Source organism: Delphinus delphis, chromosome 7 (genome assembly GCF_949987515.2).
Source record: "Delphinus delphis chromosome 7, mDelDel1.2, whole genome shotgun sequence".
Taxonomy (NCBI): Eukaryota; Metazoa; Chordata; class Mammalia; order Artiodactyla; family Delphinidae; genus Delphinus; species Delphinus delphis.
The window spans coordinates 50,203,686-50,221,635 of record NC_082689.1 but is presented as its reverse complement, the minus strand read 5'-3'; the positions used below and the strand labels follow the sequence as shown (position 1 = coordinate 50,221,635).

At 37.0% G+C, this 17,950-nt stretch overlaps 1 protein-coding gene across 6 annotated transcripts in view; it reads left to right on the top strand.

The window, feature by feature from the left end:
• The first annotated feature begins 12,452 nt into the window (after positions 1-12,452).
• The window catches only part of NUP35 (nucleoporin 35), a 36,715-nt gene continuing 31,217 nt past the window's right edge, over positions 12,453-17,950 (top strand). Inside the window, exons 1-3 of one of the 6 annotated variants that reach the window (XM_060016470.1) lie at positions 12,478-12,561; positions 14,422-14,527; positions 15,755-15,925. In XM_060016470.1, the coding sequence (XP_059872453.1) occupies positions 15,766-15,925 (160 nt within the window). In that variant the 5' untranslated portion in view covers positions 12,478-12,561; positions 14,422-14,527; positions 15,755-15,765. Of the gene's footprint in view, positions 12,562-12,981; positions 13,094-14,421; positions 14,528-15,754; positions 15,926-16,767; positions 16,857-17,950 lie in introns of those variants that run through there. The other 5 variants (XM_060016469.2, XM_060016471.1, XM_060016472.1 and 2 more) reach the window with 5 other exon arrangements.

The following is a 17,950-nucleotide window of genomic DNA, read 5'->3' as shown; positions in this document are numbered from 1 at the left end:
TAAAATCATTTCTCTGAACAGAAACAAAATGATAAAAGAAGAAATCTCAGGAAAAAAGAATATGATAAAAATATGAGTGAATACAATAAACTTTCCTTCTCCTCTTGAGTTTCTACATTATATTTCATGGTCGAAGACAAAATTATATCAAAATCTGATATGCTTCTAAATATATGTAGAGAAACAATTATATTATAAATGGGTGAGGGTAATAGCTACTTTTGCCTGATAAAATGGTGGACTTTACTGATTGATTTTCAAATGTTGAGCCAAGGCATAAAGGTTTCTATAGTTCATTTGAAATGGTAAATTATGCAAAATTTAACACCCATTTACCATACTCCCAGAAAAATAAGAAAAAGAGAAAATGTTCCCAACTTGATAAAGAGCAGCCATAAAAAGAAAAACCTATGGCTAACATTATACTTAATGGTGAAGGACTAAATGCCTTCCTGCTAAGATTGGTAGCAAGGCAAGGATGTGCATTCTCACTATTTCTTCAACATATTGCTGCAATTTCTAGCGAGAGCAATAAATCAAAAAGAGGAAATTAAAGGTATACAGATCAGAGAGGAAGAAATAAAAGTGTTCCTTTTGCAGACAGCACTATTGTCTACATAGAAAGTTCCTAGGAATCTACAAAAATCTATAATTAATAAGTGAGTTCAGGAAGGTTGCAGGATACCAGATACATATAGTAAAGTCAATTATTTTTCTACATACTAGCAATGAACACTTGGTCACCAAAATTAAAAATACAATATTAGTTACAATCACTCCAGTGTGGGGAGAGAGAGAGAGAGGGAGGGTGATAGAGGAGAAATACTTAGTTGTAAATGTAACAAAACATGTATAGGACTTATATGCCCAAAACTATAGAATGCTGATGAAAGAAATCAAAGCTCTAAATAAATGGAGAAATATACTCTCTTCGTGAATTGAAAACTCACCATAGTAAAGATGTCAATTGTCCCCAAGTTAATATACAAGTTTAATGCAATTCCTATCAAAATTCCAGCAAGAATTTTTATAGATATAGATAAGATTATTCTAAAATGTATATTGAAAGGCAAAGAACAAGAATAGCTACAACAGTTTTGAAAAAGAAGAATAAAGTATACTTTATATAAAGTACTAGCTATAGTAGTATTTATGGCATAGCTAAAAGACATTATACAGCTACAGTGATCAAGACTGTGTAATATTGGCAGAGAGATAGACACATTGATCAATGGAACAGAATAGAGAACCCAGTACTATACTCATGCAAACACTCTAATTTTTAACACAAGTTCAAAAGCAATTCAATGGAGGAAAGATAGCCTTTCAACAAATGCTGCTGGAGCAATTGGACATCTGTATTTCTGTAGGGAAAGAAAAAAAGAAAAAGAACCTTGATGTAATCTCATACCTTCAACAAAAATTAACTCAAAATGGAGTATACACTTAAATGTAAAAGTATAAAACGTCTAGAAAAAATAGGAGGACATATTTGCACTCCAGGTCTAGGCAAAAAGTTCTTAGACTTGACACCAAACTCGTGATCCATAAAAGGAAAAATTTATAAATTGGACTTAATCAAAATTAAAAATTCTGCTTTATGAAAGCCCTTGTTGAGAGGATGAAAAGATGAGCTACAGAGTGGAAGAAAATATTTGCAAACCACATATCCAAAAGAAAAGACTAGTATATAGAACATATTAAAAACCTCTCAAAACTCAACAGTTAAAAATCCATTTCATTAGAAAATGGACAAAAGACATGAAGAGATATTTTACAGAAAAGGATACACATATGGCAAATAAACACAGGATAAGATGTTCAACATCATTAGCCATCAGAGAAGTGCAAGTTAAAATCACAACCAGATATCACTACATACCTATCGGAATGGGGTTTTTTTGCTTGTTTTTAGAAAATTGTTTCCATACCTTATTTTATTTTATATTTTATTATTTTTTGGCTGTGTTGGGTGTTCATTGCTGCGTGTGACCTTTCTCTAGTTGTGGCAATTGGGGGCTTGTCTTGTGGAGCATGGGCTCTAAGTGCGGGGCTTCCATAGTTGCAGCACGTGGGCTCAGTATTCGCAGTGCACGGGCTCTAGGACGCGTGGCCTTCAGTAGTTGTGGTGCGCGGGCTCTAGAGCACAGGCTCAGTAGTTGTGGCGCACATACTCTGTGGCATGTGGGATCTTCCCAGACCAGAGATCAAACCCGTGTCCCGTTGATAGGCGTATTCTTAACCACTGCACCACCAGGGAAGTCCTTGGAATGGTTAAAATGAAAAATTGTGACCATACCAAATGTTGGTAGGGATGTGGAGAAACTGAATCACTTATATGTTGCTGGTAGGATTTTAAAATGGTACAGCCACTCTGGAGAACAGCTTGGCAGTTTCTTTAAAAAGTAACCATTCAACAACCATATGACCAAGTAACTGCAATCCTGGGCATTTTCCCCAGGAAACAGATGATGTATATTAATACAAAAACCTGTGAATCGATATTAATAGAAGTTTTATTTGTAGTATCCCAAACTGGAAACAACCCAGATGTTCTCCCATGGAGGTATGTTTAACGAAACTGTGGTGCATCCATACCATGGAATATTTATTACTCAGCAATAAAAAGGAACGAACTATTGATACCTGCAAAAGCCTGGATGAACTCCAGAAAATTATGCTGAGTGAAAAAACCAATCTCCAAATATTAACATTGTGTTATTCCATTAATACAACATTCTGATATGTTGTATTACATATGTATCTACAAAATTATAGAAATGGAGAACAGATTAGTGGTTGTCAGGGGTTAAGAAGGTGGTTGCGACAGAGGGGAAGTGGGCGTGGTTATAAAAAGGCAACAGGAGAGATCATTGTGAAAATAGAAATATCCCATATCTTGATGTATCAATATTCAGTATCCTGGTTGTGACATTGTACTATATAGTTTGGCAAGATGGTACCATTTGGGGAAAGCCAGGTAAGGGGTATATAGCATCTCTCTGCATTATTTTTTACTTCTTGTGAATCTACAAACATCTCAAGATAACAAAGTTTTATTTAATAAAAACCTTAACAAAAACCTCCAAGTACCTGACTTCATGAAGCTTACAAGCAGGGGGGGATAGATAATAATTTTAAAATTACAGAAGTATATAATTCAAATCATAACCTTGTCTAGTTATAAGGGAAAACTTTCCTGACTTTTGAGTGACATTTGAGATCAGTGCTGAAAGATAAGTAGGAGTTAACTAAGCATGGGGGAGTGGGTTGTTGAAGATCTTCCAGAACTGAGGGAAGAACACATGTAAAGACGCAGGGGTGGGAAAGAGCATGACACATTGGAGTAATGAGAAGAAGGCTGAGAGGCTGGAGCGGTGAACAAGAGGATGTGAGATGGTGTCAGATGAGACTGAGTGGTTAGTCCAGATCAAGCAAAGGCTTGTGGGCAGTTTCAGGATTTTGGTCTTTTAGAGCAGTGGAAGAAATGGAAAGACTTTAAGCAGGAGAGCAGTTTGCTCAGAATGTTATTTTTAAAGGATAACTCTAGCTGTGCTTTGGGGCGTGGATTAGGGAGGGGGAGTAAGACTAACCAGGAAGCTAATTCCAGGTATCAGATGGTAAAGCTGGGATTTGGTTAAAGCAGTAAAAGTGGAAAGAACTGGATGCACTTGAAAGGTATTTAGGAGGTAGAATTCATAGGATTGGATTGCTGTTGTAAGGCGGTTTTAAAGACCATTTCAAGATTTCATTCTTTAAAAGCTAGATAGCTGGTGGTGCCATTCTCTGAGATAAATATTCAGGTTTTACATTAAAACCACAAGTTTGGCTTTTTATATTTGATTTTGAAGTGACTTTGAGATATCCAAGTGGAGATGTCCCATAGACAATTGGATATATAAATTTGGACGTCAGAGAATGATTTGGGTTGGTGGTATGAATTGAGAGTCAATAGGGCAATGGATGTGAATGCCATCATATAGAGAAAGAGTTTAGAGTAAGACCAGATCATAAGACTGAGCCTTGGGAACAACATTTCTAGGCTAGGTGGGAGAGGATAAGCCAAGAAAAGAGACTTAGCCACATGGTCAGAGAGGTAGGAGGGAAACCAAGAGAGTCAAAGAAATTAGGGAGAATTTCAAAGAGTGTTTACTGTTAACTAATGCTACTGTGAACTAATGCTGAAAATCTTGGATTTAGCCTTATGGAGGTCTTTGGTGACTTGGCAAGAGCTGTCTGGTGAATTAATTGGGGAAGAAGACAAGTTAATTTGTTAAAAGCTATGTAGTAAGCTGAATGACATATAGGAGCATTAGGATAAATTTCAGTTATTGAATATATTTTATATATAATATACATCACTGGGTGAATAAGTCAATGCATTGTAGCTACTATTATTTCCACTATTCAGATTAAAAAACTGAGTCCTAGAGATGTTAATGTCATATAACTATTAAGTATTTAAAGTCAAGATTTGCACCTGTCGTCAGCAAAATGCTACTTCTCTAAATGAAGACATTATCAAGTAAGGAAAGATTAATTTTTTCATTGATTTTTCACTCTTATTTTTTCCAATAAGCTGGGACAGAATGTATGACCTTTGAATACCCTAGAATTTAGGCTTATTGATTGAAAAAAAGAATTTAATTATGGAAAATGTCAAAATACACAAAATTATAAAGAATATCATAATCAATTAGCCATCAACAATTATCAATTCATGGCTTTTCTTGTTTAAAGGACACCCTCAACTATCATGCTCCTCCCCTGCTTCTGCTCTCCCTTATCTCAGTAGATTATTTCAAGGAAAATCCGAGACAAAGATTTTTCTAAAGTCAATCCTATTTTTTTTCAGTGTTGCCCATTTTTTCTGCTGAAACTTCCATGGGGCTTTCAAATAACCAGTTAAGCCTATCTGATAGTTCAAATATAAAAGCAGAAAATAAAATTTTATTTATAACATATTTATACTTATAAAATATAATATATAACACCTGAAAGTTATGTTTTTTAGAGCAGTTTTACATTAATAGCAAAATTGAACAATAGGTACAGAGATTTCCCATAAACCTCTGCTCCCACACATGGTTAGCCTCCTCCTTTATCAACATCTCCTTCCTTTATCAACAATGGTGCACTTGTTACAAGTGGTGAAACTACACTGAAATATCATTATCACCCCAGATCCGTAGTTTACATTAATTTGTATTCACTCTCGGTGTTCTACATTCTATGGGTTTGAACAAATTTATAATGACATGTATCCACCATTATAGTATCATACAGAATAGTCTCACTTCCCTAAAAATCCACTATGTTCTGCCTATTCATCCCTCCCTCCCAAAGTTATGCAAGTTTTGATGTTACCTTTTTACTTCCAACTGGTGATAAAAACCATTCATTTAATTGATTAATAGACAACAAGTGAGTCAGCTAAACTGATGTATCTTTTGATGTTTCATACACCCTTTCTGCCAGCTGTTTATTGTAATGAAATGATAAGAAAAAACTCATAAGTTTCCAAATGTATTATTTATTTTAACTTATAAAGACACAGCTTTGGTCATCATTACTTAGAGCAGTGAGATAATGCTAATATAAATAACGGATTTGTATTTTTCTGGGTACAATCCCCACATCTTAAACACCACGAAGCTCTTTTGGAGATCACTTGTCTGTGGGCCCCAGGAAATCATGATTCCTCTGTGTGCTTTATGTGACATCACAGTCTACGTGACGGACAGCCCATGCTACACCAGCTGCCAAAGGCTGAAATGATCAGAAAAAGAGTGAGAAGATGTCGCCTCTCCTCGCTCTCTTTACAAAGGTGACAAACTCTATTCTTTCTCTAAATTCTTACCAAAGGTGGATACCGTTTTTCTTCACTTCAATTAAAAAAATTCTTTGTTTTTATTTTTAAAATAGTCTAGGAGTGGGATTTAAGAATTTAGGTTTATATACAAATACTGCATATTAATAGACATTTATAAATAGGTTGATGAGTATTCAGTATGTATGATAGATACACAGCGGTTTGACTGAAAACATATCAAATATATTGAAAATAAATAAATTTTGAGATTTCACATATTTCTCACTTTTTAAAAATTTGTTTTGTGTTTAGAAGAAAGTTGAAATATATATAGCCCAGAGCTAATTTTCAGGTTAGACTCTCTATAGCCCTAGGTACTTTACCCAAGTGTTTCAGGGGGTTACTTGGAGGCGACAGTTGACAGTTTGGGGGTAAGAATACTGAGTTAGGGGTGCTTGCATTTTTCCTGTTTTTTATTTTTCCCCAACCAGAGTGGCTCTGTTGTATGTATTATCTGCGCAATACCTTGTTAAGTGAAAGCGTTCTCCATCTAAGCTTGAAAATCAGTGGTCTACAAAAATAGCACTTTGATGGAATCATATGTCACTGGAAGGCAGCATTCAGGGAACCACAAATCCAGAATAGAAATAGGGAACAGGTGTTCCACTTTATGTGACATTTTATTTACTATGTTCAGAAAAGAAAGTAGGAAAACAAGTATTGCGGTTAAGATAATAATATTCATGTACAGAAGAGTATGATGAACGTGCAGTATTTCTATAGAGTGTAGTTTAACAAGAAACACAAAAAGGTAAAATGGTACCATACAATGTTACTCAGTCAAGATAATCCAAGTTATAAAAATCTCATTTTACCAGAAAAAGGATAAACAGAGCTACAAATAGGTCTTCATTGTATAATATATATAAGCCCTTCTAATAGAATTAATGTGCAAAATTATTATTTTAAACATCTGAAAACATGCAACATTGCATCAAATATGTTATATCATATAATTACATTTTATTCAATGTTTATTATTATTAATTTAGAGCTTATCATTAATTTGTTCATTTATTTACTTTTTCAACATAGGTTTATTGTAAAGTGATAGAAATACAGAATAGAAAAAGTTATGATCCTGTCCCCAAGAAAATTCATCTAACGGGGCTGAAAAGAAAACTTACAAAACAAATATCTTGGAACAAATGAGTTGCAGAAATGTGTTGTACATTTTGAAATGAAATGATGATTGAGGGCTGGCAGGGCTGGGGCAAGTTTCATGGTGGAAGAGAGCTGCTACTTGTGAGAAGGACAGGGATTTGCAAATTGCGGTGGAAAGTAAAGGGATGCTAGGCAGGGAGATTGCTGTGAGCAAGGAATACAGTGTGAAGATCTTTCACAAGAGGCTGAAGGCTTGCAGGGGGGAATGATGGGAGAATTGATTGGAGCAGAAGGTTAGGGTGAGAGGGTGAAGTGACTATTTTCAAAGCCATGGTTCTCAACCTCCCTTAGTGAAGGCAGGGTGACAATGTATATTCCTTTTAGGGTACCTATTGAAATCACTAAAAAAGATGCTCCTACCCTCCTCTTTCAGTTTGTTCGGGCTGTTATAACAGAATACCATAGACTGGGGGACTTAAAAACAACAGAAATTTATTTCTTCACAGTTCTGGAAGCTGGGGAGTTCAAGATCAAGGCACCAGCAGATTTGGTGTCTGGTGAGAGCCTGCTTCCCGGCTTACAGACAGCATCTTGTTGCTATATCCTCACATGGCCAAAGGGGATAGGGAGCTTCTGGGAACTCTTTTTTTTTTTTAAAATAAATTTATTTATTTATGGCTGCGTTGGGTCTTCGTTGCTGCACGCAGTCTTTCTCTGGTTGTGGCGAGCGGGGGATACTCTTCGTTGTGGTGCACGGGCTTCTCATTGCGGTGGCTTCTCTTGTTGTGGAGCATGGGCTCTAGCCGCGTGGGCTTCAGTAGTTGTGGCATGCGGGCTCAGTAGTGCGGCTCACGGGGCCTAGAGCGCAAGCTCAGTAGTTGTGGCGAACGGGGTTAGTTGTTCCGCGGCACGTGGGATCTTTCTGGATCCGGGCTTGAACCCGTGTTCCCTCCATTGGCAGGCGGATTCTTAACCACTGTGCCACCAGGGAAGCCCATGGGAACTTTTTTATAAGGGCACTAATATCATTCATGTGGACTCTACCGTCATGACCTAACCACTTCCCAAAGGTCCCCACCCCCAAATAACATCATACTGGGGGTTAGGATTTCCAACCTATGAACTTTGGGGGACATAAATATTCAGTCTATAGCACTTTCCACCCCAAGAGATTCTTTATTTAAAAAAAAAATTTTTTTTTTGGCCGCAGCCGGTCTTAGTTGTGGCACGTGGGATCTTCACTGAGGCATGGAGGATCTTTCATTGCAGCACGTGGGCTCTTGGGTGCACCACCCGGGCTTCTATCTGGTTGTGGTGTGTGGGTTTTTCTTTCTCTATTTGTGGCGCGCGGGCTCCAGGGCGCCTGGGCTCTGTAGTTTGTAGCACTCAGGCTCTCTCGTTGAGGCACACGAGCTCAGTAGTTGTGGCGCCAGCTCAGTTGCCCCATGCGCGGCATGTGGGATCTTAGTTCCCCGACCAGGGATCGAACCTGCATCTCCTGCGTTGGAAGGCGGATTCTTTATCACTGAACCACTGGGGAAGTCATCCCATCCCCACCCCCAAGAGATTCTGATTTTCCTCTTCCATTGCTGCCTGGGTGAGAATGTATATAGTGTAATGGAGGACACTATTGGTTGGCATGTGCTGCACACGTGAAGTTTGTGGCGTTGGGCTGCTGTAGGGAAGAGGAAGTCAGTGAGGGTTTTGGACAGCTGACTAATGTGTACAAGGAGGGGAGCATTGGCTAGTGGTGTGTTAGATTTGGTGGGAGAGACTGAAGGCAGGGAGATGTTAAGAGTTGGCTGCAATTTTCTAGGCATTGAGGAGAGAGAAAGAATAGGATTTGGTATTTGAATGTTTGATGGAAGGGAAGGTGGAAGCCAGGAAAAGCAAAGTGGACCAGGCACTGTACTAAGCATAACCACCTTTCAAAGTAGGTATTGTTTCTATTTTACACAAAATAAAATCTATAAAGATGTAATACAAATTGAAGTAATACAGGATTTAAGTGGGAAAGTTAGGCTTCGAATTCAGGTCCGTCTTACTTTAGATTCTGCTCTAACATACTGTGCTTTTAATTTTGGATTTCTGAGACTAATAGAAAAAGGGACAACTGGAATGGGGATGATTTTAGGGATAAGATGAGTTTGTTTTTGAGGTTTGATGTGCTGGGAGATTGTTCATCAAGCATCTGGAAAAGTATCATTTGGCTTAGAGAGAGCTGAGGCATATAATATTTGGGACTTTTTTCATGGATGTGACAATTGACGAGGACTCCAGGAGAGACTATAAAGAACTGAAGAAGAGAGAGAGGACAAAGGCTTGACTACTAATAATTAAGTGTCCAGGTTAGAATGAAGTAGGATCAGGTATAGAAAAGCCAGAAAAAGAATAGAAAGTTATGAGGTGAAACAGGAAGTGTAGTACCACCAAAAATAAGGAAAACACTGTATAGAGGAAAAGATTGTCAAAGCTGTTGAATACTTCAGATGTCAAGGAGACAGGCTTAATCTAGCCATTAGGACAAAAATAGTTGGGGTCAGTAGTTTCAGAAGAGGATTCACACAGGAGCCAGTGTGTAATGAATTAAACAATAAGATGGTGAAGTTAGGGAAATAGATCATCTACTAAAGTCTGTAGTCTCTTATTTTGAGATACTGAGAAAAAGAGAAAATGTGAGAGGAATTAGTGTATGGTCACTAGAAAAAAGAGCAGTGCCTAGGGAAGGTTTTTTGATAGGGAAAACTGGGCATCTTTATAACTCGGTAAAGAAAGAGACAATTGAAAGAGTAGAAGTTTGAAAGGCAAGTGAAGAAAGGAAAATGACTTTCTTAAAGGAAAAAAAAGTTTTAATTTGAAGAATACTAAAAATAGTAAGTAACGCCTATAATCAACCACTAAAAATTATATAAGGTAAATTGAAGGCCCTTCTTAAGTCCTCTAATTTACAAACCCCTCTCCCATTTTACCTTCCCTGTTAATGGTTTGGCAGAAATATATTCTAGGTTTTTCCTTTATTTAAACAAGCATCTGCCTTTCTCTTTGCATCTGTTCCCAAAAGCACACTTTTTGTTAAATTAAAATAAAATGATGCTGTATAATGTTTTCAAATTGCTTCTTTCATATCAATCATGGAGATTTTTCTAGGTCAATACACACAGTCACATATCAAATCCATTTTATTCTTTTTAACAGGTGCATAATATTCTTTTATTTGGCCAGACCATAATTTATATCAAAATCCCTTCATTGATGAATATTTTTTGGTACATTATTTCTAGAAAGCGGGTTGCTGGGTGTGGTGGGCTGAATGGAGCCTCCAAAGATATCCACACTCTAATCCCAGGAATCTATGAATGTTACTTTGCAGATATGATTATTAACTTAATCACTGCAACTGGATATTGCAATGGGAAGATTATCCTGGATTATTTGTGTAGGCCCTAAATGTAATTACAAATGTCTTTATAAGAGGGAGGCAGAGGGAGATTTTACTATAGAAGAAAAAGGCCATGTAATTACAGAAGCAGAGAGAAGCAGTGCCAGAGAGATAGAAGATACTATGCCACTGGCTTTGAAGCAGGAGGAAAGGGCCAAAAGCCAAGTAATATAGTTAGCCTTCGGAAGTTAGAAAAGGCAAGGAAACAGATTCTCCCCGGAGCCTCCCGAAGAAACCAGCCTTGCTGAAACCTTGATTTTAGTCCTTATAACTCATTTCAGGTTTCTGGCCACCAGAGCTATAAAAGATAAATTTGTGTTGGTTTAAGCCACCAATTTTGTAGTAATTCAGTATGACTTCATCTGAACTTGATTACATCTGCAAAGACCCTATTTCCAAATAAGGTCATATTCATATGTATTGGAGGTTAGGACTTTAACATATATTTGGGGGGACACAGTTCAACCCATACACCTGTTAAAAAAAAGTCAATTCATCTGTAAGTGGTTTTACATTTTGATTTCTGGGAACTTGTCATTTAATGCTGGAATTATTATTGCCTCACAGAAATTACACAATTCTTGGCTGGATTTGGGATTTCAGGAAATCCCGGAGGGAATAGGGAGGATGGGTGGGTATTTTGAGGATAATGAGTCTGGTATGGATCAGAGAGTGTTTCAGAATATATACATGTAGCACATCACTTTTATAAAATTAGTGAGCAAAACAAAACAACATATTTTTTCCTTTCATTTATTCTTGTTCGTTTTTTAATTTTTATTCTATATTGGAGTATAGTTTATTAACAATGTTGTGTTAGTTTCAGGTGTACAGCAAAGTGATTCAGTTATACATATACATGTATAAATTCTTTTTCAAATTCTTTTCCCATTTAGGTTATTACAGAGTACTGAGCAGAGTTCCCTGTGCTATACAGTAGGTCCTTGTTGGTTATCTATTTTGTTTTGTTTTATTTTATTTTATTTTTGGCCACCCCACACAGCTTGTGGGATCTTAATTGCCCGACCAGGGATTGAACCTGTGCCCTCTGTGGTGAAAATACAGAGTCCTAACCACTGGACCGTTCGGGAATTCCCTATGTATTTTAAATATAGCAGTGTGTACATGTCAATCCCAAATTCCCAGTCTATCCCTCCCCCCACCACCCTTTCCCCCCGTTACCATAAATTTGTTCTCTAAGCCTGTTTGTCTTTTAAATAAGTTCATTTTAATCATTTTTTTTGATTCCGCATATAAGCGATATCATATGATACTTGTCTTTGTCTGATTTACTTCGCTTAGTATGATAATCTTCAGGTCCATCCATGTTGCTGCAAATAGTGAAATAACATATTTTCACACACACATATATAGAATATGTGTGTGATATTTGAATACGCTCTAAAGAAAAGCAGCAAAGTAGGGGAAAGAGGACAGCAGGGATGGCATAGGGAGGAACACAGAGGATTCTGCAGTGTGGTGACTTCACGGGTGTTTATTATTAGCCTTCATTATTTAATACCTTTTGCATGTATTAATATATAATAAAACAGCAAGTATGAGTTAACGCTTTAATGTAAAATTGTGCCTATATAACACAAAATTTTTAAAAATGGCATAGAGATGGTAGAAAATATGTTTTGAGAATTGAGGTTCATGCAAATAAGGCCGGAAATCTACATTGGAAAGCGGCACAATCTGTTTCTTCAGGCCAACTTTTCCAGGTGGTACTTGGAAAAGCTGACGGATGACAGAGCACCGGGTAAACTCACGCTAATTATGAAATCGTGAGTAAAATAACTTGTGCTTCTATAAAACTCAAGCACCAAAAAATCAGGAGGCTCACAAGGTGAGCAGAAGAATTCCCAGAACCGCAGTTTCCACACTGTTTCATCACCCTACCAGTAAAAACCCTCTCGGAGATGTTGCATCTCCGAAAAGACTGTTTTCCCATTCCAAAATGACGACTCCGGCGTCACAACTTAGGTATAGCGCATGTCCGGAAGTTACGCAACCCCATAAGGCAGCGCGCCCCTATCCGTGGGGAGAATTTCCGCCATTTTTGAAAATCGGGGAGGTGCGGGGCCAAGTGTCGCCGCTGCTGCGATGGCAGCGTTTGCTGTGGAACCCCAGGTGCCCACGTTAGGTGAGTAAAAAACTGCTTTTCCTCCCTAGCATTGCGATGCACGCCGTAATCTTGGAAGCGGGCAAGCCTGAAAGGCAGTAGTCATAGGGCTCTCGTCTCTAATTTCAGCCTCAGAGGGGCAGCCTCTGGCTCGCACCCAACTTCTTAGTCCGCCCCCTACTCGAGGAGTCTACACCCAGCCGCTACCAAAGCGGCTCCGGGAAAATGCGGGCCCCGAGGAGGGCGAAGAAACGGCGGTCTTGTGGTGACTCAGCTGTTTTGTGCCCCCTTACGCCGGAGCCAGACCTATCCATACCTGGGACTCCGCCAGCGCGTAGACGCGATGCTAGGTTCCGGGATCCGGGGAAGAGTTGGTGGGAAGGAACTCACCTGTGAACACGTGGGTGGGCAGTGCTCTGGAGTGTGGTTACCTTTCACCGCTGTTTGGTCACCTAGGCTTCTAGTTCCAGTTTGATTCCTTCCTTCTCCCGGGCTTTGCAGAAGAAATCAGTTTTTAATGGAAGCTTGAATCGTGCGACATTTAATTAACCAGGTGATGCAGCCATTGAGATATTAGCCTTAATAGGAGGCCAGGAGTTCGCTCGATTTCCCCCGGCTTTATCTTGGGAAAATGACTAAGTATTGTAGGTGGTCTTTTCCTCTAATCGGTCACGTCATGATTTTTTTAAAAAAAATTCATTACCATTATTTAATGGGGGCGGGCATTGTTGAGATGTGTTGACTTCAGAAAATCTTGCCAAGTTAGCAGGATGTCGATTTTGTGTGTGTGTCTGCTGAGTTTTGTGAGAACCGTTGAATATCTTAGAACAGAAAATAAATCGTCTATTGTCATAGAGATGTATTTGAAAGTTGGGTTACAACTTTATGAGTTTGAAAGGAGAGCAAGCAAGCAGGATATGTATCTGTAGAATGAGTTTTATTAGAGTTGAAGGATATATAATGCTTGCCATGTTTTGTGCAAAATAAGTTTCTTTTGAGAATAGAGGAACGTGTTTTAGCATTAGTTATAAAAAACTAAATGCATAATATCAACAGAGATACTCAGCTACATTTAAAGTTGGTCTAGGTATTATGTCTTGTATTATTTTAGAGGTCAAAAAGCTTTTCATTTCCAGTTCCGAAGTTTTCTACTCAACAAAAACATTTTGGAGTGTATGTTTTTTTGGGTTACAAATATGAATAAACCTCTGGTCAGAAATCTGACATTAGTTGTATTAATTGCTCAAGTCCACATATTGCAGATATTCCAGACGAGGAATAAACGTTTTCCCAGCACCTAATGGTACAGTAAAACTAATGGTTACTTCAACAAACAATGCTAGCTGAGTAAGACACTGTACTTAACATGTTAGGAGTACAAGACTGAAATGGAATTTAAGACTTTCCAGATCCATTGGTATAGCTCTCTAAGTGAAAGGGTGGGGTGGTAAGTGACAGTTCAGCTAAGAGCCCTTTGTGCCCTCCTCACTCTGCTGCTTTCTACTGTATCACAATATACATTCGGATGTGTCAGAAATTTTCTTGACTTCATTATTTCTATACTTGCCATATATGTATTTTTTTTCTTTTGGGGCTGGGAGAGTGAACGTAGTTGGTGGTACCTAAAGCTTTGTAATACATTTATTACTATGGGTTTATAAATATATGTTCATAGTATGCTTTTGTTTAGACTTTTGGTTTGATTTTAGTGGTATGTTCTTTGGAAATATGTAATAGTACTGTGGTAACATTGTAACTAGCACTTTGAAGTAATTACAATGTAGTATAGCTCTTCACACCTTATTTCAGTATTTGCTTTATTCTTTTCCTGAATTTCTTTTCCTTTTTCCTTTTTTATGTGTTTGCATTGTTAATATCTAGGTCTACTATGATTAGAAATAAGAGGAAGAATAAATAATTGACAGCATTTGGATAGCAAGAAACACATTTTTGAGGCTGTTTAGAAGTTAAGGAATAGTTAATAAAGGTAATATAAATAACATACCAAATGTTTGACCTTTCTGAGTACCATGAATCACATTCAGGCTTGTCAGATAGTTGAAAAATTAAATTTTCATAAGCAGAAATTGCAAATTCTACATATACACATCAGTTCCTCAGTTTTGGCTATTGTAAGATACTATTAGAATAATAATAACTAATATTTGGTGAATACTTACTGTATGTTAGGCACTTGAGATAAGTGCTTTACTTGCTGTAAGTCTAATCAAAGCTCTGTGGGTGGGTACTACAGTTATGTCCATTTTGCTGAGACGGGAACCGAGGTCTCTTGACTCCAGAGCCCATGTTTTCCTTACTGGGCTATTTTGTTCTGAAATTAGAGGAAGTTATAGCTTCCTTATTTTTTCATAGTTGGAATAATAATAATACCTACCCTATAAATTGTGAAAAATAATTTTGAATTGATGATTGTGAAGTATCAGTTCTTAAGTTGGTTTTATGTTGGGGAGACTTTTATTGGTTATTCTTAACTTTAAAATGAATGGTTTTAAAAATGACCCAAAACAACCTTTCCAAATCTTTTCAATATAATTCTTAATTGGTGTGCTTATCATCACATTATTTCATATGTGCTTTAATGTGTGCATGATTACACTTTTATTACAAAAATGACTGACAGTTGTATATGGGGAAAGAAAAACGGGACATACAGCACGCTAAACCTATTGTGTTTGATTTGCTTAGACTTTGTGTAACTAGTGCACCTTGTTCTTGTTTTCGGTTGTTACATAGTAGAAGCTGATCCAGAAATGGAAAGAAGTTATTCTCTATGTATTAGGGATTTTTTTTTAGATAATAAGCTAAAATTTTAAAATTTAAAAGTAAGTGTTGATTCTTAAATCTATGAAGTAATGTAAACAAAAACAGCTGTCAAATATTATTTGGTTAATACAAAATGTTTCACATTTTTCTAGAAATAATTTTTATTGGTTTTTAAAATAATAAAATGAACTATGGTTCTGTAATACTTAACAGTTTTGATTAAATTCTCAAAATTGTTTATGCTGAACATATGTATATGTATAACTGATTCACTTTGTTATAAAGCAGAAACTAACACACCATTGTAAAGCAATTATACCCCGATAAAGATTTTAAAAAAATTGTTTATGCTGGATTCTTGCATCTTTTTGTTAGATATTGTTACGTTAAAGTCCTTTCTTTGTGTTATTTTATTTTCTGATTCATTTAGGATCTGAACCAATGATGCTGGGTTCACCCACGTCTCCAAAGCCAGGGGTTAATGCCCAGTTCCTACCTGGATTTTTAATGGGGGATTTGCCAGCTCCAGTGACTCCACAACCTCGATCAATTAGTGGCCCTTCAGTAGGAGTAATGGAAATGAGATCACCTTTACTTGCAGGTAGGTAAATTGCTTATAATAGTTTTACAGTACTATCAGTACATGTACAAGAATTTTAAAAAGGGTAGTGATGCAGCGTTCATCCTCAAACCACATTTATTTTAAAAAATTAAGCAGTGTCTCTATTTTTTATTTTAAGATTATTGTAATAGAGGTGTAAGCAATATAAGTTACTATAATTCCAAGAACCACTCACTAAAAATATGCATACTACATTTTATTCAATCTAAGATGCCATTGATTGTAAAACTCACCATTTTTTTTAAAATTTAATTTAATTTTATTTTTTTTTGTGGTACGTGGGCCTCTCACTGTTGCGGCCTCTCCCGTTGTGGAGCACAGGCTCCGACACGCAGGCTCAGCGGCCATGGCTCATGGGCCCAGCCGCTCCGCGGCATGTGGGATCTTCCTGGACCGGGGCACAAACCCGTGTCCCCTGCATCGGCAGGCAGACTGTCAACCACTGCGCCACCAGGGAAGCCCAAACTCACCATTATTTTAAGTACCACTAAGAAAGAAAAACACTACATATGATAGAACAACATTTGCCAGTTTTTGTAAATTATCCCTGTTTCGGAGATGTTAGTGTGTGTGGGTGGGGGGAGGGGAATATGGTCGTTTAACTTCAGCTGAATTCAATTTGAATAATACATCTTAAATGTAATAATAGCAAATAGTCAAAAGAAGTGTAATTTGAAAATCTGTAAATATGAATTCTACTTCTAGTCATAGTGAATTAAGAGTCTCACTTATAGTGTGTTTAGTGAAAGGACTTACTCCACAAACTATGATTTGCAGTTGCCAGCACAAAATGTTATGTAAATGAAACATATCTTTTACAGGACTCTTTTAGCAAACAAATATTGGAAAAGATAACTTGGAAGTTTTGACTGTGAGTAGTGAGAGCTACAAAAATGATTGAATTCCAAATGTGAGCTAATATCCTTTTAATAGATGTTTAAATGAAAATTCTTCTTACTTTAATTGTCCTTAAGGTATTATTTCAGTTAAAGTGGTTTATTATCTTTTTTTTTTTTTTTTAGGATTGATCAGGGAGAATTATAAGTTATATTTGAAGTGATTCACTTAAGAACGTTATTCTGGACAGATTTTTGTTTTTTACGTATTTCAAGTGTATTATTTTATTACTGTAGCTACCATATATTGAGTGTTTATGAGCCAGGCAGTATGCTAAGCATTTTATATGTTATTTTCATTCTTTTATCAGTCTCAAAGGGTAGTTAGTAGTATCCTCCAAAAGAGGAAGCTGAGGCTAAATGCAGTATAGAACTTGCTGAAGCTCACTGGTTAGTGACAGCAGGAGGTTAAAGCCCAGGTCAATCTTGTTCTATAGCCTGTGCTCTAATCTAAATACCTTATGCCGTACTGTCTAGGCTCAGACATTAGTCTTACAGAGGGCCTGGACTGCTTTGCTACTTGGCATTGTTGATTCTCTGACTTAACGAAGATCCCTTTGTATCCCCCAAAGTTGGTCCTTTTCCTGTATGTTTATTATGTACTTAAATATATTTCTACTGTGAGAAACATGAATAGGAATTTGACAGTCAAATTCCACATTATGAGATTATATTCAAGTGTATACAAACTGGAGCTGTTTAATACCTACTTTCAAGAGAGAAATAGGATCAAATTTTGTATTGAAATGTTAAGCATCTTAACATCTAGAGAAAACAAAAGAAAAGCATCTAGAGAAAACAAAAGTTGCATGTGTTTACTAAAAACTAAAATTTCTATTTACTTATTCTGGAACCTTTTATTCAAAGTGCAGTCTATGGATCACCAACATTGGCATCACTGGGAGCTTGTTAGAAATTCATAGTCTCAGGCTCCATCTCACATGATCTGAGACATAACCTGAATTTTAACAAGATGCCCAGGTGATTCTTCTGTGTATTAAGATCTGAGAATTGCTGGGAGACAGGAATTTAAGTCATTATTTTAAAAATATTAATTTAAAAGATCTTACCAGAAAGATGGAGGATTTCTTTATTTTCTCACCTGTCT